Below are 16,641 nucleotides of genomic sequence, written 5' to 3' on the forward strand. Positions count from 1 at the left end.
GATTGGCACTTAGTGAGACTTTTGTCTTGTTGTAGAAATAAGTTTAATCAAACTCTTGTTTTCTTCCAGGGGCTTTTCCCACCAGGGCAAGGAGCCACGATTGGGGTTGACTTTATGATTAAAACTGTGGAGATAAATGGTGAAAAAGTAAAGGTAGGAGCCTAATGATTTAAAATCTAAATTCATGTGGCTGTACCATAGCTGAGATTTCTTGCTGCAGCCCTTCCTCTGCTGGAAGACACTCAAGGAAAGTCAGGGCTGTCTGTCATGGCTTGGGCAATGCAGGGTCTAACAATCTGTGTGCCCCTCTCCACCATTACTATCAGAATTGTAAAAGTGAACCTGCCGGAGGGGAGAAAATGGAACAGGGAGACCTTGCAAAACTCTTGTCCTTGCTCGGGAGACAGTGAGGTCATGCTTAGCTTGAGGAAGCCCAAAAAAGCATTTCAATTCAGCCTCTGCTCTCTGTGTTTCTGGTAAGCAGAATTTTGTTGCATTCCCACTGGGATGTGCTTGAGGAAGGTCTTCTCCTGTGAGCTCCCAGGATGGCCATTGGGGAGAACTGATGTCTAGACTTGTGTGGTTCTGCACGACTTCTGCCAAGTTATGGATTTGGGAGAAGCAGAGCTCATCACTTGTGTTTCACAAACAAAGGGCAAAGTTCTTCATATTTTTAACTCTTTCACCCTCTAAAATAGGATGGAAACCACTTCTGGGAAACTGCCCTTTTCCTGAGCTGACTCCCAAAATGAGCCTGAGTGTCACTTGGCAGAGAGATACTTTGCCTGGGCCAAAACACACAAAGCATGAGATTGAAGATCAATCTCATGCTTTAATGAGGTCCATGGTTGGGTTCCAGAGCCCAGAAGTGTTGGCTGCTATCACTTTGTTCATTGCTAGAGGTTTCACTTGAGCTGCTGGGGTATCTGAGATGAGAAAAAAGTACTGTTATTTGAGCCTTTAATATCAAGGTATCCATTGTCACTGAGCTGTTCCTGGATTTACTCTGCCTGCATGAAATTCAGGGGCATCAAAGTGAAAACCAGCAGTTTTCCCCTTGCTGTCTTTATCAAACCCAAGAGTGGCACCAGTGTGACAGTGGTTGGGTGTGACACTGGCACCTATTTTCAAGCTTGTGTAAGTGATGGTGTGGAAATAGTGGACTTGGGCAGATTTTCAGCCCTGCATTTTTATATTTTTTTTTAACCTATGCCATGGCACCACAGAGGGGTTTAAGAAGAAAATGGGGTGTTCTGTTGCTAAGTTTAGGGCATATTTTGAGAGTTGTGGTTATATCAGCAAGCTGCAACTCTGCTGGGTGAGGAGCTTAAAAACCTATGGGAAGTGGTGGTGCTTGACTAGGAGACCTTCCTACCTGAGCCAGGTGAAGGACAAGAGGTAGAAAATCCTTCACCTGATAAAGACCAAGGTTATACTTAGCATGTGGCTGTGCAAATGGGCCAGAGCAACAGGCAGGGAAGCAGAGGATCACATGTAGCCCAGGTGGTGCTGGTGCTCAGCTTTCTGGTTGAGATGCTCATTAGCAGGGCTGTCCAGGACATGAATGCTGCTTGTCCCAAGCTCCTCAGACAGCAGAGATGTTTCTCTCAGCCAAAAGCAGCTCCAGTGAAGCAACTCAGAGGATCGAGAAAGTAAATGGTGTGATCACTGTATTGGAGGTGGAATTTGTTCCTTCTGATATACATAGTTTAAATCAGCAGCCTCAAGACTGTCCTGGTCATTAGAGGGAGAAAAGCAGTCCCAGGGGACATGAATCCCATCCACTGCAGATACCACTCCTTTTCAAACACCTGGTTCTCTGTCAAATTCTGCTGGAGCTTTAGAACATCACTTGTGTATGAGGTCTGGGGTTTGTACTGGTGAACTTACCCTCAGGATTTTTCTGTTTGAAGTGTTGCTCCTGTCATATAATCCTGCTTTAAGACTAATTTGGACTGAGGGTGCAAAGTTTTTAAGAGACTATTGGAAGTAGTTGTGCCAGTATGAGCTGTCTCAGGGGCAAGGATGGTTCAGGGGAGCTCTAGAAGCTAAATGAAAAGTCTCTGCTGCCCTGCAAATGTCTGATGAATGCACAAGTGTCCTCTCTGAGTCACCTTGAGGCAGGATTGTGTGTCACAGAGCCTTAGCAAGTGCTAGCTGGTGTATCCACTATATGTGACATGGCCAAAACTGAGTTCTAAAGTCCCTCTCCTGCCCCCACAGTGCAGTAAGTTGGAGTTGCTGGAGCTCAGTTTCAGTGACCAAGCCTTGGTGGGAGCTTAGTGTGATACATTTGGGCATTGGAATGAGCCCTCTGGCGTCTGGAAGGCAAATAGATTTCTTTCAGTGGTCTTACAGCAGAAACTTTTTGAGCAAGCAGTGTTTGTGAAAATGAACATTTAATGAGAGGGGAAAGAAGGAATGAGTCAGAGAACAGAGCTCTTTGGCTGTTAGCCATTTAGCAGTGCCCAAGCCATGACTCTCTTGCCTCTGCGCTGGGCAGCCTCCCCTGCATGTCTGCTGGGATCCAGAATGAGTGAGCAGAGCTGTTTACCAAAAGAGTTTTCAGATTTGAAAAAGTTAAGGATTTCTGGAGAAAAATACTTTCCAGCTTTCAAAATAGTATTATAAAGTCAGTGGAGAGGGACTTGCTAGTATGAAAGCTGTGTGCAAGCTTTTCCAGATATGAGCAGCTACCAAAGCTCTCTGCCCAATGAGCTGGGAGAGCACTGTGCAGTTGTGGGGGATTTTGATCTGCCTGGCTTCTTCCAATAAACTCCAAAAATACAGGCAGCACTTGTACCAAGAGGGGCCACAAATTGAAGCAAAGCAGATAGCAGTTACCATGGGCTGGTCAAAGCTAAGCATCCTCAGAGGGCTGCGCTATATGGACTTGGTGGAAAGGTAAATGTGTCTGCAAATGTTGAGAGGGCAGGAAGCATCAGCTGACACCAAGAAAATAAACATCTAGATTTTTTGCAGGCTGAGTCAGACATTGTCCTGTGGTTATTGGTGGGGTGGGGTGAGGGGGCAGGTGAAATTGTACAAATAAAACTGTTGCTGTGAAATATTTTGACAGAAATGACCAGTGAGGGAAACTGGGAGATGTGCATTTTGGGTGCAGGAAGAGTCTTACAGCAGTGGCCCTGCCTTCTGCACCCACCGCACAGGTAGACTCATGTCTGCTCTCCCCAGATCCCACATCTCTTCTGCTTTCAGTGTTCATTAGATTAAAGCAGTGGAAGAACATACTCACATCAATTTTTTATCAATTTAGAGATCTTCTCAATAAAAGCAGAATATATATATAAGCTGGAGTTAGCCAGTAGACAGTGATTAAATGTTTTTCCTGGGAAACAGCTGAATAACAACAGAATTATCTGTATCTCTCCATCTGCCCGAGTTTGGAGACTGGTTTGTTTTAACAAGGACTCATTCATTATCTGGTTTTCATGTGCAAGTAATTTCACTTATGGTTTTGTGTGTCACTTTACAGACACCAGGTTCAGCCATTTAGGTACAACTATGCCAGGAGATGAAAGCACAAAGGTGCCCCAGGAGTTGTGAGCCAGCCACAATTACTTTCTCTGCAAGAAAAGCGTTGTTGTGGTTTTGTTTTTTTTTTTTACCAAAATTGTGCCCCACATCTAAAAGCTGCTACCGGGAGCTCTCATTTCAAAGTAACATATTTCTAATGAGTGGCCGGCATAGCTCAGCTTTGGAACTGGGCAAGGATAAGGTTTTCTCTGTACAAGCTGCTGAATATATGGAAAAAAAACCTCAAATACTTTACCTTTTTCTTCCCAAAATACACAGGATTTTGGCTGGAAAGCATCCTTCCACATATAAAATTCCAGGGAGAGGTGCTTTAAAAAAATAAAAGCTGAAGCAGAGAAATACTTTTATCTTGAAATTATGTTAATCATGGATGTTTTTCTTCGACTTCATTTTTGAAGAATTGAGGTTTTGATGACCCACTAAAAACTATCAGATAGTCAAAATATAAAACCAGTGTAAGTGTAGTTTATATTGGGAAATGTAGGTTGTCTTTGTGGATGCAGATGGTCTGGTGAATGTTCATGAGTTCTTTGATGGTGGTGAGACACAGGAGCAGGCTGACCAGAGACGCTGTGGATGCCCCATCCCTGGAAGTGTTCAAGGCCAGGCTCAACAGGGCTTTGAACAACCTGGTCTGCTGGAAGGTGTCCCTGCCCATGGCAGGGGGGATGGAGCTAGATGGTCCCTTCCAACTCAAACCATTTTGGGATTCTGTGATGTAGCCAATTCTACATGTTGGGAAGGCAAACAGTGAGCAGCTGGATGAGATGGCTGAAGTTGTAGAGAGGAAATGCGTTTCTTAGATAAGCCTTCAGCTGAGCTCCTTGTCCAGTCCTGTGCTTTTCACCCATCACTGCATTGTCTCTGGATAACTGCAACCAGTTCCATGAGGTACAGGAGAGGCATCCTTATTCCTTCTTGGGAATGGAAGCTACTGTTGTTTGACTTAACTAGAAGTTATTTCTCCCTCTGGCCTCTCCAGGCTGGCAGCTGTGCCCACTGCAGAGGGAGATGCTAGAAGTTGCATGGAAGCCGACAGACCTGTGGCTTCCAGGGCTGCTGGCTGCAGTGCCAGCTGACTTTGTGCCTTGCATTTCAATCTAAAAGTGCAGGAACAGAAGCAAACAATGCTGGGGGAGGGGAAGCCAAAGGGAGAGGAGCAAAGTGCTTTCCCAGCATTGGTTTTAGCCTGAAGGGGATTTTGTTAAGTCAAAATGGTGCTGCTATCAAAAAAAAAAAAAAAAAAAAAAAATTAAATAAGCATTTTTTTGCCTTTTACCCCCCTTCCTTGCTCTGGCAAAAGCTGCAGATCTGGGACACGGCGGGCCAGGAGCGGTTCCGATCCATCACGCAGAGCTACTACCGCAGCGCCAACGCGCTGATCCTGACTTATGACATCACCTGCGAGGAGTCCTTCCGCTGCCTGCCCGAGTGGCTGCGCGAGATTGAGCAGTACGCCAGCAACAAGGTCATCACCGTGCTCGTGGGTAAGCTGAGGGGGCCAGCTCTGCGTGCCTGGAGCCCAGTGCTTGGACCATTCCTTCTGCAAATGGCCCCAGGGTGCTCCAAGTGGTGTTCAGGATGCCACCCCTTGAAGGGTGGTCCTGTCTGGGGTCTAAGGCTATTGTGTGTGGAGAGGGATGCTTCCCACCATAAGGAACTGAAGTGTAGGTGGCGCAGCTACCACTGAGCCAAGGATGGAGCACTTCCCCTTGTGACTTCAAGCTCAGATCCACAAATAAGTGAGGACCTGCTTGAGCTGGTGATGTCTGCAGTTTGCTGTACTCCATAGGTGTGGGATAAGTCCTGTCTTAAGTGGTCAGGATCTGGGAACCACATCAGGACATGACGGTTCTGTGGATCATAGTGTTCACAGGTGGGGCAGAGCTCGAAAACTGGATGTTCTTGCATGGATTTTAGGGAGACCAAAAATAAACACTGGAATGTTATATTAATCTGTAGAGCTTCAACTCAAGGCAAAACAGACCTCAGGCCATCTGTCTGCTACAAGCAAGGGGAAGGTTATTTTGCCTACCAGTGCTTTTCTATGCTCTGCTTTCAGCATCTGATAGTTGGGACTTGGCTTTTAAAGGTCCAGAATATATAAAGAACAGTGGAAAAATAACTTGGGAAAAGCTAAGAAGTTTCATGCTACAGTGTCACCTTTAATAGTTTGCTATTTAAATAAAAAAATCTAGGTCATTGTAAGAGGTGTCTAAAAGTGTATTTTAAAGGAAAAAAAGTCTTTTGAGTTTAAGATATCCCAGAGATACTTCAAGTGAGCTGTGGGGTTTATAGAGCTTCCATACAAGAAGCTTATACTCCATGAGTATGGTACAAATTGTGCAAAAATAATTAATAAATGACTAACAAATGTGCATTGATTTTTTTCAGTGAACATTAGGTTAATTGCTAGCATCCACAGAACAACATATAAATCATATTTTAGTCATAACACACCCTTTGAAGATGATGACACCCATAAATCACCTATGTTGGGTGATAATCTGTTTTGAAGGGTAACTTCAGAAGGGTAGTAGGTCCAAGACACTGCTTTATTGGGAAAGGAGATCTTGGATGAGGGGAAGGCAATGAGAGGAGGCTTTCTGGTGGAAGCACCACATTTCCTCCCATGAGCTCTTATAAAATTGCTGGTAGGAATGAGGCCAGGAGAGGTCTCCTCCTAAACCCTCAGAATCTGTGGACAGAGCAGCCTGTTACTGCAGGTCCTGGTCTGTTATCGTTGTTGTAAGATTAATTTATGGCAGAAACATCACTTTTGAAGTTGAGCAGCTAGCAATAGCGAATAATCATATCAGATGCTGGCTTGAGGCTTTAATCAGCTCTCTGCTAGACAGATCCCTCTGAACCAAAGGGTTGGTTTCTCACCTCACCTCACTCTGCAAGTGCCCCGCAGGGCCATTCCTCTTCCAGCCTCCACAGACAAATCCTACACTGGAATACTGAAATAGGGAACCTTCCTTCCATGCCAGGCTTTTTAAAAAGCTTGTAACAACATGATGAATATCACATTTAGTGTCTCATATGCTATAACTGACATTTTAAGTGCTCCTCAGAGCAAGCACAGGAGAAGTTTTAATAGATATTAGCATGGAAATCCTTTAATGTTGGTTGATAATGCAGCAAACAGATGCACTGGTGCTAAATTAAAGCAAACTGGCTTGGATGTTCCCAGGCATATTTCATTACATGAGCTGATATTAAATGGACTTGGGTGTTTCAGGGAATACATTATTTGGAGGGGAGAGCAAGCACTAGGAGTTACGTTTCCAAACCACTATCCATATATATACCAAAAACTCCTATTTATCCTTTATGGACCTCAGTTTCTCTTGGGTTTTGAAATAAAATTAACTCATTTTCTAAAATATTTTATCAATGCAGGTAATAAGATTGATTTAGCTGATAAGAGGGAAGTCTCCCAGCAAAGAGCTGCAGAGTTTTCTGAAGCACAGGACATGTACTATCTGGAAACGTCGGCAAAAGAATCGGATAATGTGGAAAAACTCTTCCTGGACTTGGCCTGTCGGTTGATCAGCGAGGCACGACAGAACACCCTTGTGAACAATGTCTCATCCCCCTTACCAGGAGAGGGGAAAAGTATCAGCTACTTGACTTGCTGTAATTTTAATTAAAGAGCTGGCATGTGATTGCCCTTCTGCCATGGACCAAGAGGATTTTTTTTTTCTATGCTGGGATTTATCTACTTGAAGTAGTTCCTGCCAATCAGACCCATCTGGCTTACTCAGGGTCAGGTTACAGTCCTGGAAGCATGGCAGGCTGATGGTTCCAGCTGCATGGCAATGTAGCAGAATACAACAGGGTTTAAATTTAATTTTTCTTGCAGTCTGTGGAGCAGGTCAGACAAGGAAGAGTTGCACAAGTGCTTCATGTAATGCAGAACATGAGCTGTTTTGTTCCCTGCTGTGGGAGAGTAGACCAGCCTTTCTGGAAGATACTGAAGAGATCAAAATCTCTTTTACAGAACAATGTGTTTGATCCTTTTTAAAGTAAAACAAAGTAAGAAGAAACACAACAAAGAACGCTGACTTTGGACTACCCTGGCAATCTTCTGGGCTGTCAGCGAGCGAGCTCGTAGGACGTGTACATAACGTCTGCCCTTGCGTCTTCATGGAGGACTCTGGTGTTTGAAACAGTGTTATGTCTCTCATCTACAGACACGTTCATGAACATGGAATAAACAAAGAAGTTACATTTAGCAGCATTTTCAAGATTGAAGAAGACATGGATATGGCTCAGTCGCTCCCTTTGGTGCTAGCAGTTCAGCAAATATTCCGTAGGCCAAACGTAGTCTTACCACATTACTGTCTTCTGAATGTGTAACTTAGACTGGGTAGGAAAAAACACTAATAAGCACTGTTCATAAAAATAAAAAAATCTCATTACCTCTTTTTCTAGGCCTGAACATAGTGGGAAAGGACTCTGTGCTTCTTTGATATCCAACAAAGGATGAAAAGACTTTCCAGAAATAAAAATAAATAAATAAATTAACCGTTCCTCCTCTAATTAGTCATGTCTGATGTAAAAAGTTAACCTTGTGAAAGATGATTGGTGGATCTGGCGAAAGTGCACCAGACATGAGCAAAGTCTTGTGCGTGCAGGGGTGGCGTACCAGGGTTCAAAGGAAGCACAGTCTGAACTGGCAGTCTGCAGTGTGTGCAGCTGAAAAACAAAGCCTGTAGATACAGCTCCTGTTGGAAGGCAGGAGTACAAATTTGTAAAGGGCTTGTTTGATGGTAAGTGGAAATAGTAATTGGTTGCAAGTGGTGTCCTTCCATGCTGCTCCATCCAGCTCTCACCTTGTGGAACTGCTCTCAAAGGTGCTCCTTAAGCTCTCTTCTTGGTACCTGGTCTCTGCTAGGGTAGCTTTTAGGTTCAGGGCTATAGAGTAATTTTATTTACCTGATGCTTTGCACCCTTAATCCCAAACCTGGTACATGTAACCATTTAGGCAACTTCTTCCTACAGAACCCCTGAAGTGGGAGCACCCTGGAGCCTGTGATGTTACTCCACCTCTAGTGCCATACAATGCATTGCAAATTCACACATTAGCATGGAAGCGAAATCAGAAGATAGTGAATGCGCACATAAACAGTTATATTTAGGAGTTTGAGTTCAGTTTAGCTCATCTGGATAAATCTCTCCTGGCGATTATATGGCTGTGATATGCTGCAATTTAGAGTTAATCAATTTAATATTATTTGGCTTTTACTGAAGATTATAACAGAGCTTTTGTATTGACATAAAAAGCTGCCAGTAAGTACTTATTTAAAAAAATAGCAATTAAAAAAAAAAGAGGCATTTTGAAATGCTTTTTTTGTTTCCTGGAAAGATTTTTTTTGGGCTGCATCATGTTGTGCCTTTGATATGTAACAGGAAGTTGACTCTGTGTCAGAGAGAGGGGAGATTGGTTTGTCATATGGCCATTTTTAATATATTCTTGCTATTTTTAGGTCATTTTTATGACTAGTGGTAAAAGAAAGATGTAGAAGCTGTGGTATGAAGCTTGTTTGTCATTTACGTAACATTTAGCAAAGAGCTTCTGTAAGTGTGAGATGTTGGGGGATACATCATCTGCTGCTCTGCTCTGGTCCATTTCAGCCTCTGCTCATGTTGTAATCCGGAGGATTTGGAAATGTGTGGGATTGGTGGCTTCTGCTGTACTGGACCACGTGATCTGTGCTGAAGAGCAGTATCTTTTTCCTTGAGCATTCCCCCAGATCACCAAATGCAGCTTCATTTGAATTTGTGAAGAGCACCCAACTCCAAGATAGCTGATTCTGCACAGCTCTTAGGTAGTTCCTTAGAGCTGGGCTCAGAGTGTTCTGTGGCAGGTAACACTCAAATAAAAATCAATTATTAAAAATCAATACCATGTGTATTTAATTTGTAGCAGCTCTTAGTCCCTGAAGCTGGACCTGTCAGCATATAATTGATAACAAATAGGGCAGGGCTCTTTGATCAGTTTAATCAAGGAGGAAGGAGGCTGCCCAGTAAAACACCCATGGGTTACTCAGCCTGTTTTCCAGAAAGATCAAAGCTGGGCATGTACTCTTCATCCCTGCCACGTAGCTCTATAAATGCATTTTAAAGTGCTCCCTGCATCACTTCTGGAGCTGGAACATGACTGAAAAAACTGAGCTGGTCAAACTGCTAACTTTATTTTCTTGGATACTTACTTTGAGATTTTTAGAAGCCTAAATCTTTTCCCAGTGCTTTCCTAATCTGTAGGTGACGATTTTGGAGACTTGCTGCCTACTAGCAACCTCAAAGCGCTGGTTCTTTTTATTGCTACTGGATCTTTGTGTAAGGACTCCATCTCCAGACAGTGATGTGCTTTTGTGGTGGGGTGGAGTGCTGTGGTTGGGCTGATGTTCAAGTAAATGACCTGACTCCTCCAGTCAAATTTGAACTGGTTCCTTTCATTAGTTATTCTGTGTAGACTTATAAAGTTGAAAGGAAACAGTGGTGGTATGTGCAACGCTTCTTATGCAGTCATAAACCAAAGCTGTAGTTTGAGACTTGCCTCTCTTTCTGCTGTTGGCAAAAACGCCTCTTGTTGAAGAAGTGGTGTTTTATTGTAGTAACTCCTTTCCTGGAGTTACTTTTGTATACTTCTGAATATCTCTGTAGTGTATACAGCCAAACTTTCCTTGTAATACTGAGGACTTCTCTTCTGCAGTCTGATCCACTGCTGAAGGCTTCCCAACTGGAAGTTTATCAACTGCAGAGTCTTGAAAAATAAAAAATCCCAATTATGTGATAATCAGTTCTCCAACTAAACACCTTACTAGATTTTTGAGAGAAATGCCAGTAAGACCCTTGTGATGGTTGCTGGATAAAATATCCAAAACCTTTGCAGAATTTATATAATGGGGCCAAATTTGACTGGGAATGTTCTCTACTGTCACAAGAGCCAAGCTTTTAGTGTGGTTGCTGGATTTGAATGTGTTTTGAGGGTGATATATGCACAGCCATGGAGTAATCTTATTTCTGCCTGAATGTTAATTTTTGTAGTAGTCCTGTAATGAGACCCATTTGTGACATTTTTAGGATAATGATTATGTCAAAGCAGAAGCCAGTACTGGATGATCAACAGCTGTTTGCTTAATCTAGCAAGCCTGTTAGCAGAGATTAATAGAAGCATCTCTGAAAACCGGATGGTCTAAACTCCAATTTCCAGTGGGAGCCACTGATTCAGTCAGGCTGATCTTGAGTAAACCACCAAACATTCAGTGATTCAGATCACTGGGTGTGAAGTTTTGCATTGGGTGTTGACATAGAGTTTGCTGAGACAAGCCATGACTCCCTTCTGTCCATATTTGAATTCCCCTGTGAAAATGCTAGGGGACAAAAAACCCAAATTAAAAAAAAAAAGCCTTCAGGTCAAAGAAATAAAATGGAAAAAGTGAAATTATGAACTCTGTAAAGAAAGGGGATGCTGGGTGCCTCTTCCTACCTCGAACCCTGAAGTCTTGATTTGACCTCCAGGTAAGCTGCTTGAGCATGCAGTCAGATACCTGTTTGTGCTGAATGTTAAGTGGCTCTACGATCATTACTTAATGAAAGCCACACATGACAAATTATCTGGCAAGATACTTTGTTCTTTGCTGTAGAACACATGAAACAGCCCCTAAAATCTGTCAGCCTGCTGGTGCTGTTTGTGTTTTTTTGGAGATGGCTATGTTGGTAACAGTTGGCTCCTGCTAGTCTAGGTTGAGCAGTTAATGGCTATCGAATTCCTTCTGCATCAGTAATGCCAGGAGCAGACTGGGGCTGACACAGGAGACAGTGATTTGAAAAGAGGGAAAGTCGAAGTCAGTGGTGCAGAAGCACGGTGGGTGCACACACATGGGACAACAGGCTTTCCAGAGCTTTTCCTGACAAGGAATGTAATTAGAGTCAATTCCACCGGGTTTTGCCTTGTTTGTTATCCCTAAGGAACTGCTGTTTGTTCAGCTGCTTTTCCACTTGTCTTCTCTTTTCAGTATGAAGGACTGTCTGTAAATCAGTCTGAAATGTTGAGCTGGCATGATTCTTGCAGTCAGAGACTGAATTCAATTGGAAAATAGGTAAAATTCTCCAGCTATTGAAGCAGGCTGAGCAAACATGTAGGATATGCTGCCCTTTGGGAACCTGTGATGCCATTGGGGTCAGAAATGGCTGGAGACACTGTCACAGAAACCCTCTTCTGGCTGTGAGACAAAAATGAATGCTACAGCCATTTCTGCAATGGAAAGATGACTCTCTGGAGTAGAAAATATAAGTAAAGAGATGGCTCCATAGTTCAGGATTTTCTCCATCCCATCCTCTTTTAAAATTGCATCTATAGATTCGATTTTGATTGCTCTGGGCTTTCATAAAGTTTGCTTTGAAATTTAGTCTGAAATTATGCATTATTTTACGTTTAGTGTCAAAGCACCAAATATCCTTATGTGATTGGCTCCTACCAACTCTACCAACGAAGTCCTTTTTTGAGTTAATTCAGGTAGAAATTCAGTTAGAAAAAGGTGTTTCTAGAGGATATTTTGTGAATTCCAAGTAAGCAAGTATGGAAACTCTCCATCCTTTTCTAAATGTCTCTGTACATTAAAGGGCTCACCAGAAAACTCCCTGGAGCCAAAGGAAATAGTCTAATTCATTCTACTAGTGAAAACCCTGTTAAATCAACATATTTTCCTCCTCTTTTTATAAACTTTGTTATCTCAACAAATTTTGGGTTTGACATCACTCTTTTCCTGGCATCAGTTCTATCCTCTTGTTGCTGTGGATAATTGTTGTAACTGCTGTTCAGGGATCATAATTTTGAAGGACAGTCTTGTCTTATGATCATGAATGGTGGTGAAACAATAGCTTGATTTCTTATGAGCATGCAGTGCATCCTAAGCAGAGCAGCCTCAACTGGAAGTGGTGATGTCTTTGAGATGCAATCATCCACTTGAGCTGTAGCTAAATGTACCATAAATGTTACTGACCTCACATCTGCCTCAGTTGAGGATTTGTCTTGGCTGGGAAAGCAGACAGCAGGGCCAGGGCTCCCAAAGCAGCATGCTGCCTTCTCTGACTTACCTTTCTAATCACCACCTTGCGCTCCTGACCCAAAGCTGCCCTTGATGTAATGAACCATATCCAGCTGGGATAGATCACCAGCTGTTGTCACTCATGGATGCCATCACAACCTTTCCCCTCATGTGAACAAGCTGTAACTTAAACCACAAGTAAAAACTATGCCATGTGAGTTACAGGTGTGTGTTTCTTTCCCAGTGGGAACTACATATCAAGAAAAAAAGCCTCATTTCTAAAGCTTGCCCCTTCAAATGCAGTCAGTGGGATAATTAGGGGAAGATAAGTCAGTGCAGAAAATGGGGTGACAATGAGCGTAATTTAGGCTGTACATGTGGTCAGTAAAAAAATTAGACTTGTTTAAGAGCATAGCCAGGATCAACAGCTCAGTTTACCTGTCTGGATGAACAGAAGCCAGGTTTAGAATACTTGGAGATTGTCTCTGTTTTCACATTAATAACTTGCAATTAGGACTTGGTGGATGTGACCACATTTTTTGAACAAATTATCCTTTTCCAATAAGCTCAGAAGATAATTATAGCTCTGGTTAGTGCTACAGTATTACTCAAAAACACATGCCAGTTTTACATTTGCACCTTTGCTTTTTCCACTTATGCTTATCTTGGGATAACAGTCTCAAGGACAGGCACACTCGTGAGTACAGTGGTGGTGTCCCTGGTGAGCATTTTCTGAATGCCTGGTCCTCAGGCAAAAAATGATATGGCCAAAACCTGTGTCAGTCATGGTTTTAGCTGTGCAGTTCCCTGGGGCAGAGGGGATGTTAAAAGTATTCTTAGGCTTTCCTGGGCAGCAGTCAAGGGCTCTGGAGTGTCTGGTGTCACACGAATGCAAACCTTGGCACTTCTCATAGCTTGATTCCTCTAGTACCTCTAATCAATGAGTCTGCTCTTCTCTAATTACTGCTCATGCCTCAAGCACTGTGGAGGGATGGTCTGATTGCATGAAACACTAGATCTGACTCCTGCTTCAGTTGCAAAGAAGAGCAGCAGAGACTCATTTTTTGTGCCACCTCAAGCTTTTTACTATGGACATAAAGTTAATAATTCAATAAGCCCTTTCCAGCCAGGACACCCTGTAAGGAATATTTCCCTTTTTACAGGACAAATAAAAAAGATTCAGACATTAAGAATTTATGGGAGTTTGGTGCAAATGAGTTGCTTTCTAGTGAGTAGGTGGGTGCTGCTCTCCATCCAGTGAGACTTGGGGTGGTGTGGAGGAGGAGCTGTCACTGGGAGGTGGGGTGCTGTGAATGTCTCTGGGGGCTGGGGTTGCATCATTGCCACTGAGCTTTCGTAAATGCAGTGTCCTGCAGTGTCCCAGCAGTTGAGTCTTTACAGAAGGGCAAGCAGAGGAGAGGAAATGCCAGTTTTGTTTTTTAATAGAGGGGGAATAAAATACTTGGTCTCTGGTGGGGAGAGCTGCTATGATTTCAGGCACTGCCATTGCCTCAGTTCTTACAGACTGTTGGGAAGAAAGGGTTACCACTCACCCCCACCCACAGCCAGCACTGAAGGGGGAAAAAACTATCTTCTGAAGCCAACATTTTAGTGGAGAGAAGGCCCTCTAATGAGAGTATGGAGCAAGCCCAGTGCTTGTTACTATGCTGATTGGGAGTGACAAGTATATCTCTGGATATTAGGGAAGTAGTTTAAAATATGCCATAGTTTTTAGCATAATAAGATGCACTGCAGATATGTCACATCCATTTTATTCTCCACAGCTGTTTACAAAAGGAAAAAAAAAAAAACAAACCCTGAGATTGGAGCAGCTGTAGTCACTCAGCTGTCAATGTGGAACAAGGCTCTTTCTACCCTTTTATTTCCACTTCACTCTGTTCTGCTGCACATATTTGGCTGTTCTGTGAATTTGCAGATCATGAGATTTTTTTCAAACTGCTTTTGATCTATACAGAAAGAATCACCCCGTTCTCATTTGAATTCATTAATGCTTTGAGTAGGCATTTTAATTTTATGTTTACTGGCTTGTTTCCCTTTGTAATGTTATCTAACTGACAAGTTTGTCATGCTCTGCATTACCTTAAGACTTTTGAATCTAAAACATTTCCTCTTTCCTGAAAGCTATGATAATTTTTAGAGATGCTACAAAGGCATCTTCCTTTCCTCAGGAGAAAACCTGAATTACCCTCAGCTTTGATTATATAAAATCAACATTGAAACACGTAATTTCTTTTACAGCATGAACAAAGTATATAGTACACCATCAACTATAGTTTGGATTGTAGTTTAAAAATCTGCTTAAGCACTAACAGCAGCATTTTTTTTTTTATTTCCTTGCCAGGGAATTCACAGCATTAAAGGAATTTTCAGTGTTGGAGTTTTTCCCACAAAGGTCTGCTGTCTTTTCCCCAACAATTGTGAATTTAGCACAATGTACAGAATTTTAGCAAGAGCCCTCATTCCTAAACATTTGGCCAGAAAGATGAGGAGAGAATGTGGTTTTTGTTGATCAAGCACAACCATTTCAGTGGAGAAAATGCACTACAGCTGGTCAGACAATTGATCTCGTTGGTGGGGTAGTGCTGTCTTTGGGGAAGGTATAGGTGTTAGCAAATCACCAAAATGTGACTCATTCACTGTCAGAAGCATTTGGCTTGTCTCTTCTTTAAGTTCTTGTGGTCAAGTGTGGTACAGTGGGCTTGAGAAAGGAATGTGTTTTGGATGACCAAGATGATGAATGTATGATGCTTCACATTTATTTGTAATGTCCTTTTTATACTTAGAAATTGCTTACATGTGTATCTGTATGTAAATAAACGTTTAATCCTTTCCACTTGGTGTCTAAAGTGTTTGATTTGTTTGGTTTGTGATTTGGACTACAAAGCAAAATTGCCTCAAATACAAAGCGTTCAATTGACATCATTTGACATTAGACCACCAAATGAATGGCTACTGAGGATTTTCTGCTTGGGCTGAGCATACTGAGGCTCTTGCAGCATACTGAGACTTCACAAGAAGAGCAGATGTAGAGCTGCTGCCCATGGGAGCAAGGTCCTTTTGCAGTAAAAGAGAAAAAAATACTCAAAATAGGAGAAATTATAGAGATTTGAAATGCCAAAAAAATGCCTTCCTCGGGCACTAGAGGGTGGCCTTTCACAGAGGCACCGTCACTCACTGACCTTGCAAACCTGTGGCAGGTTAAACAAGAGTTTAACCTGCCACAAGATGCAAGATGCTGGATTTGTGTAGGATAAATGTTGGATGATGGTTGGATGCTTTGGTTGTCTTTTATTCTTTGACCTAGTCATTTTTTGGCTTTTTTTAATGCTATTCCTTCTGTTCAGCCTTCAACTTGCTGTTTTCATCCTCCACTGAACTCCACTGGAGTGTCCCAGTGACCTGCCTTCCTCAAGGCCTAAAATCCTTTTGGACAAGAGCGCCCATTTTAAGCCTTTTGTCTTTTGGTAAATACATTTCAGTTTATGTTCCGACTTCCTCTTGGGATCAGGTTTCCTCCCCTGTGCTGTGCCCCACATCAAAGATGACTCCTGCTAACACTGAGAAATGAGCTGTGGAGCTTGAAGACACCATGTGTCTTTTATTGCCTTTTCCACTGACCTTGAAGCTCCTTCCTTGGTAAGTGTCTGACACGAGGGCTGGACCATCTGCTCTTCCTTCCCCAGGAAGCTGGCAATTGGAGTCAGGGAGAACAGAGAGGTATTTGGATAGGGAAAAGTCTGTATGCTTCTAGGTAGGTACGAGGCAAAGGGAGGGGAAGGAAACATCCCTCAGATACTTGGACCTCTTGGGAAGTGAATGTTTACTGAAAGAGAGAAGGGCTGGAGTGTATTGCTTTTGGAGATGAAGGCTGGAGAAAACAGATGAAATTCTTCCTGGGGAAAGGAAAGGGGCAGATGAAGAGTGCTCTTCCTTCCAAGGAGCATGTAACCAGTGGGATGTGCAACCTTCATGTTCAGCAGGTGTAGCAGCAAGGGTACAG

At 42.8% G+C, this 16,641-nt stretch overlaps 1 protein-coding gene across 2 annotated transcripts in view; it reads left to right on the top strand.

Annotated features, from left to right (window-relative positions):
- Nucleotides 1-15,474, top strand: part of RAB30 (RAB30, member RAS oncogene family) — a 48,381-nt gene extending 32,907 nt beyond the window's left edge. For both annotated transcript variants that reach the window (XM_021545041.4, XM_077781323.2), the window contains exons 3-5: nt 70-153; nt 4,862-5,045; nt 6,964-15,474. In XM_021545041.4, the coding sequence (XP_021400716.1) occupies nt 70-153; nt 4,862-5,045; nt 6,964-7,214 (519 nt within the window). In that variant the 3' untranslated portion in view covers nt 7,215-15,474. The remainder of the gene's footprint in view (nt 1-69; nt 154-4,861; nt 5,046-6,963) is intronic.
- The last annotated feature ends 1,167 nt before the right edge of the window (nt 15,475-16,641 follow it).

Source organism: Lonchura striata, chromosome 1, assembly GCF_050655825.1.
Source record: "Lonchura striata isolate lonStrDom1 chromosome 1, ASM5065582v1, whole genome shotgun sequence".
NCBI classification, from domain to species: Eukaryota; Metazoa; Chordata; class Aves; order Passeriformes; family Estrildidae; genus Lonchura; species Lonchura striata.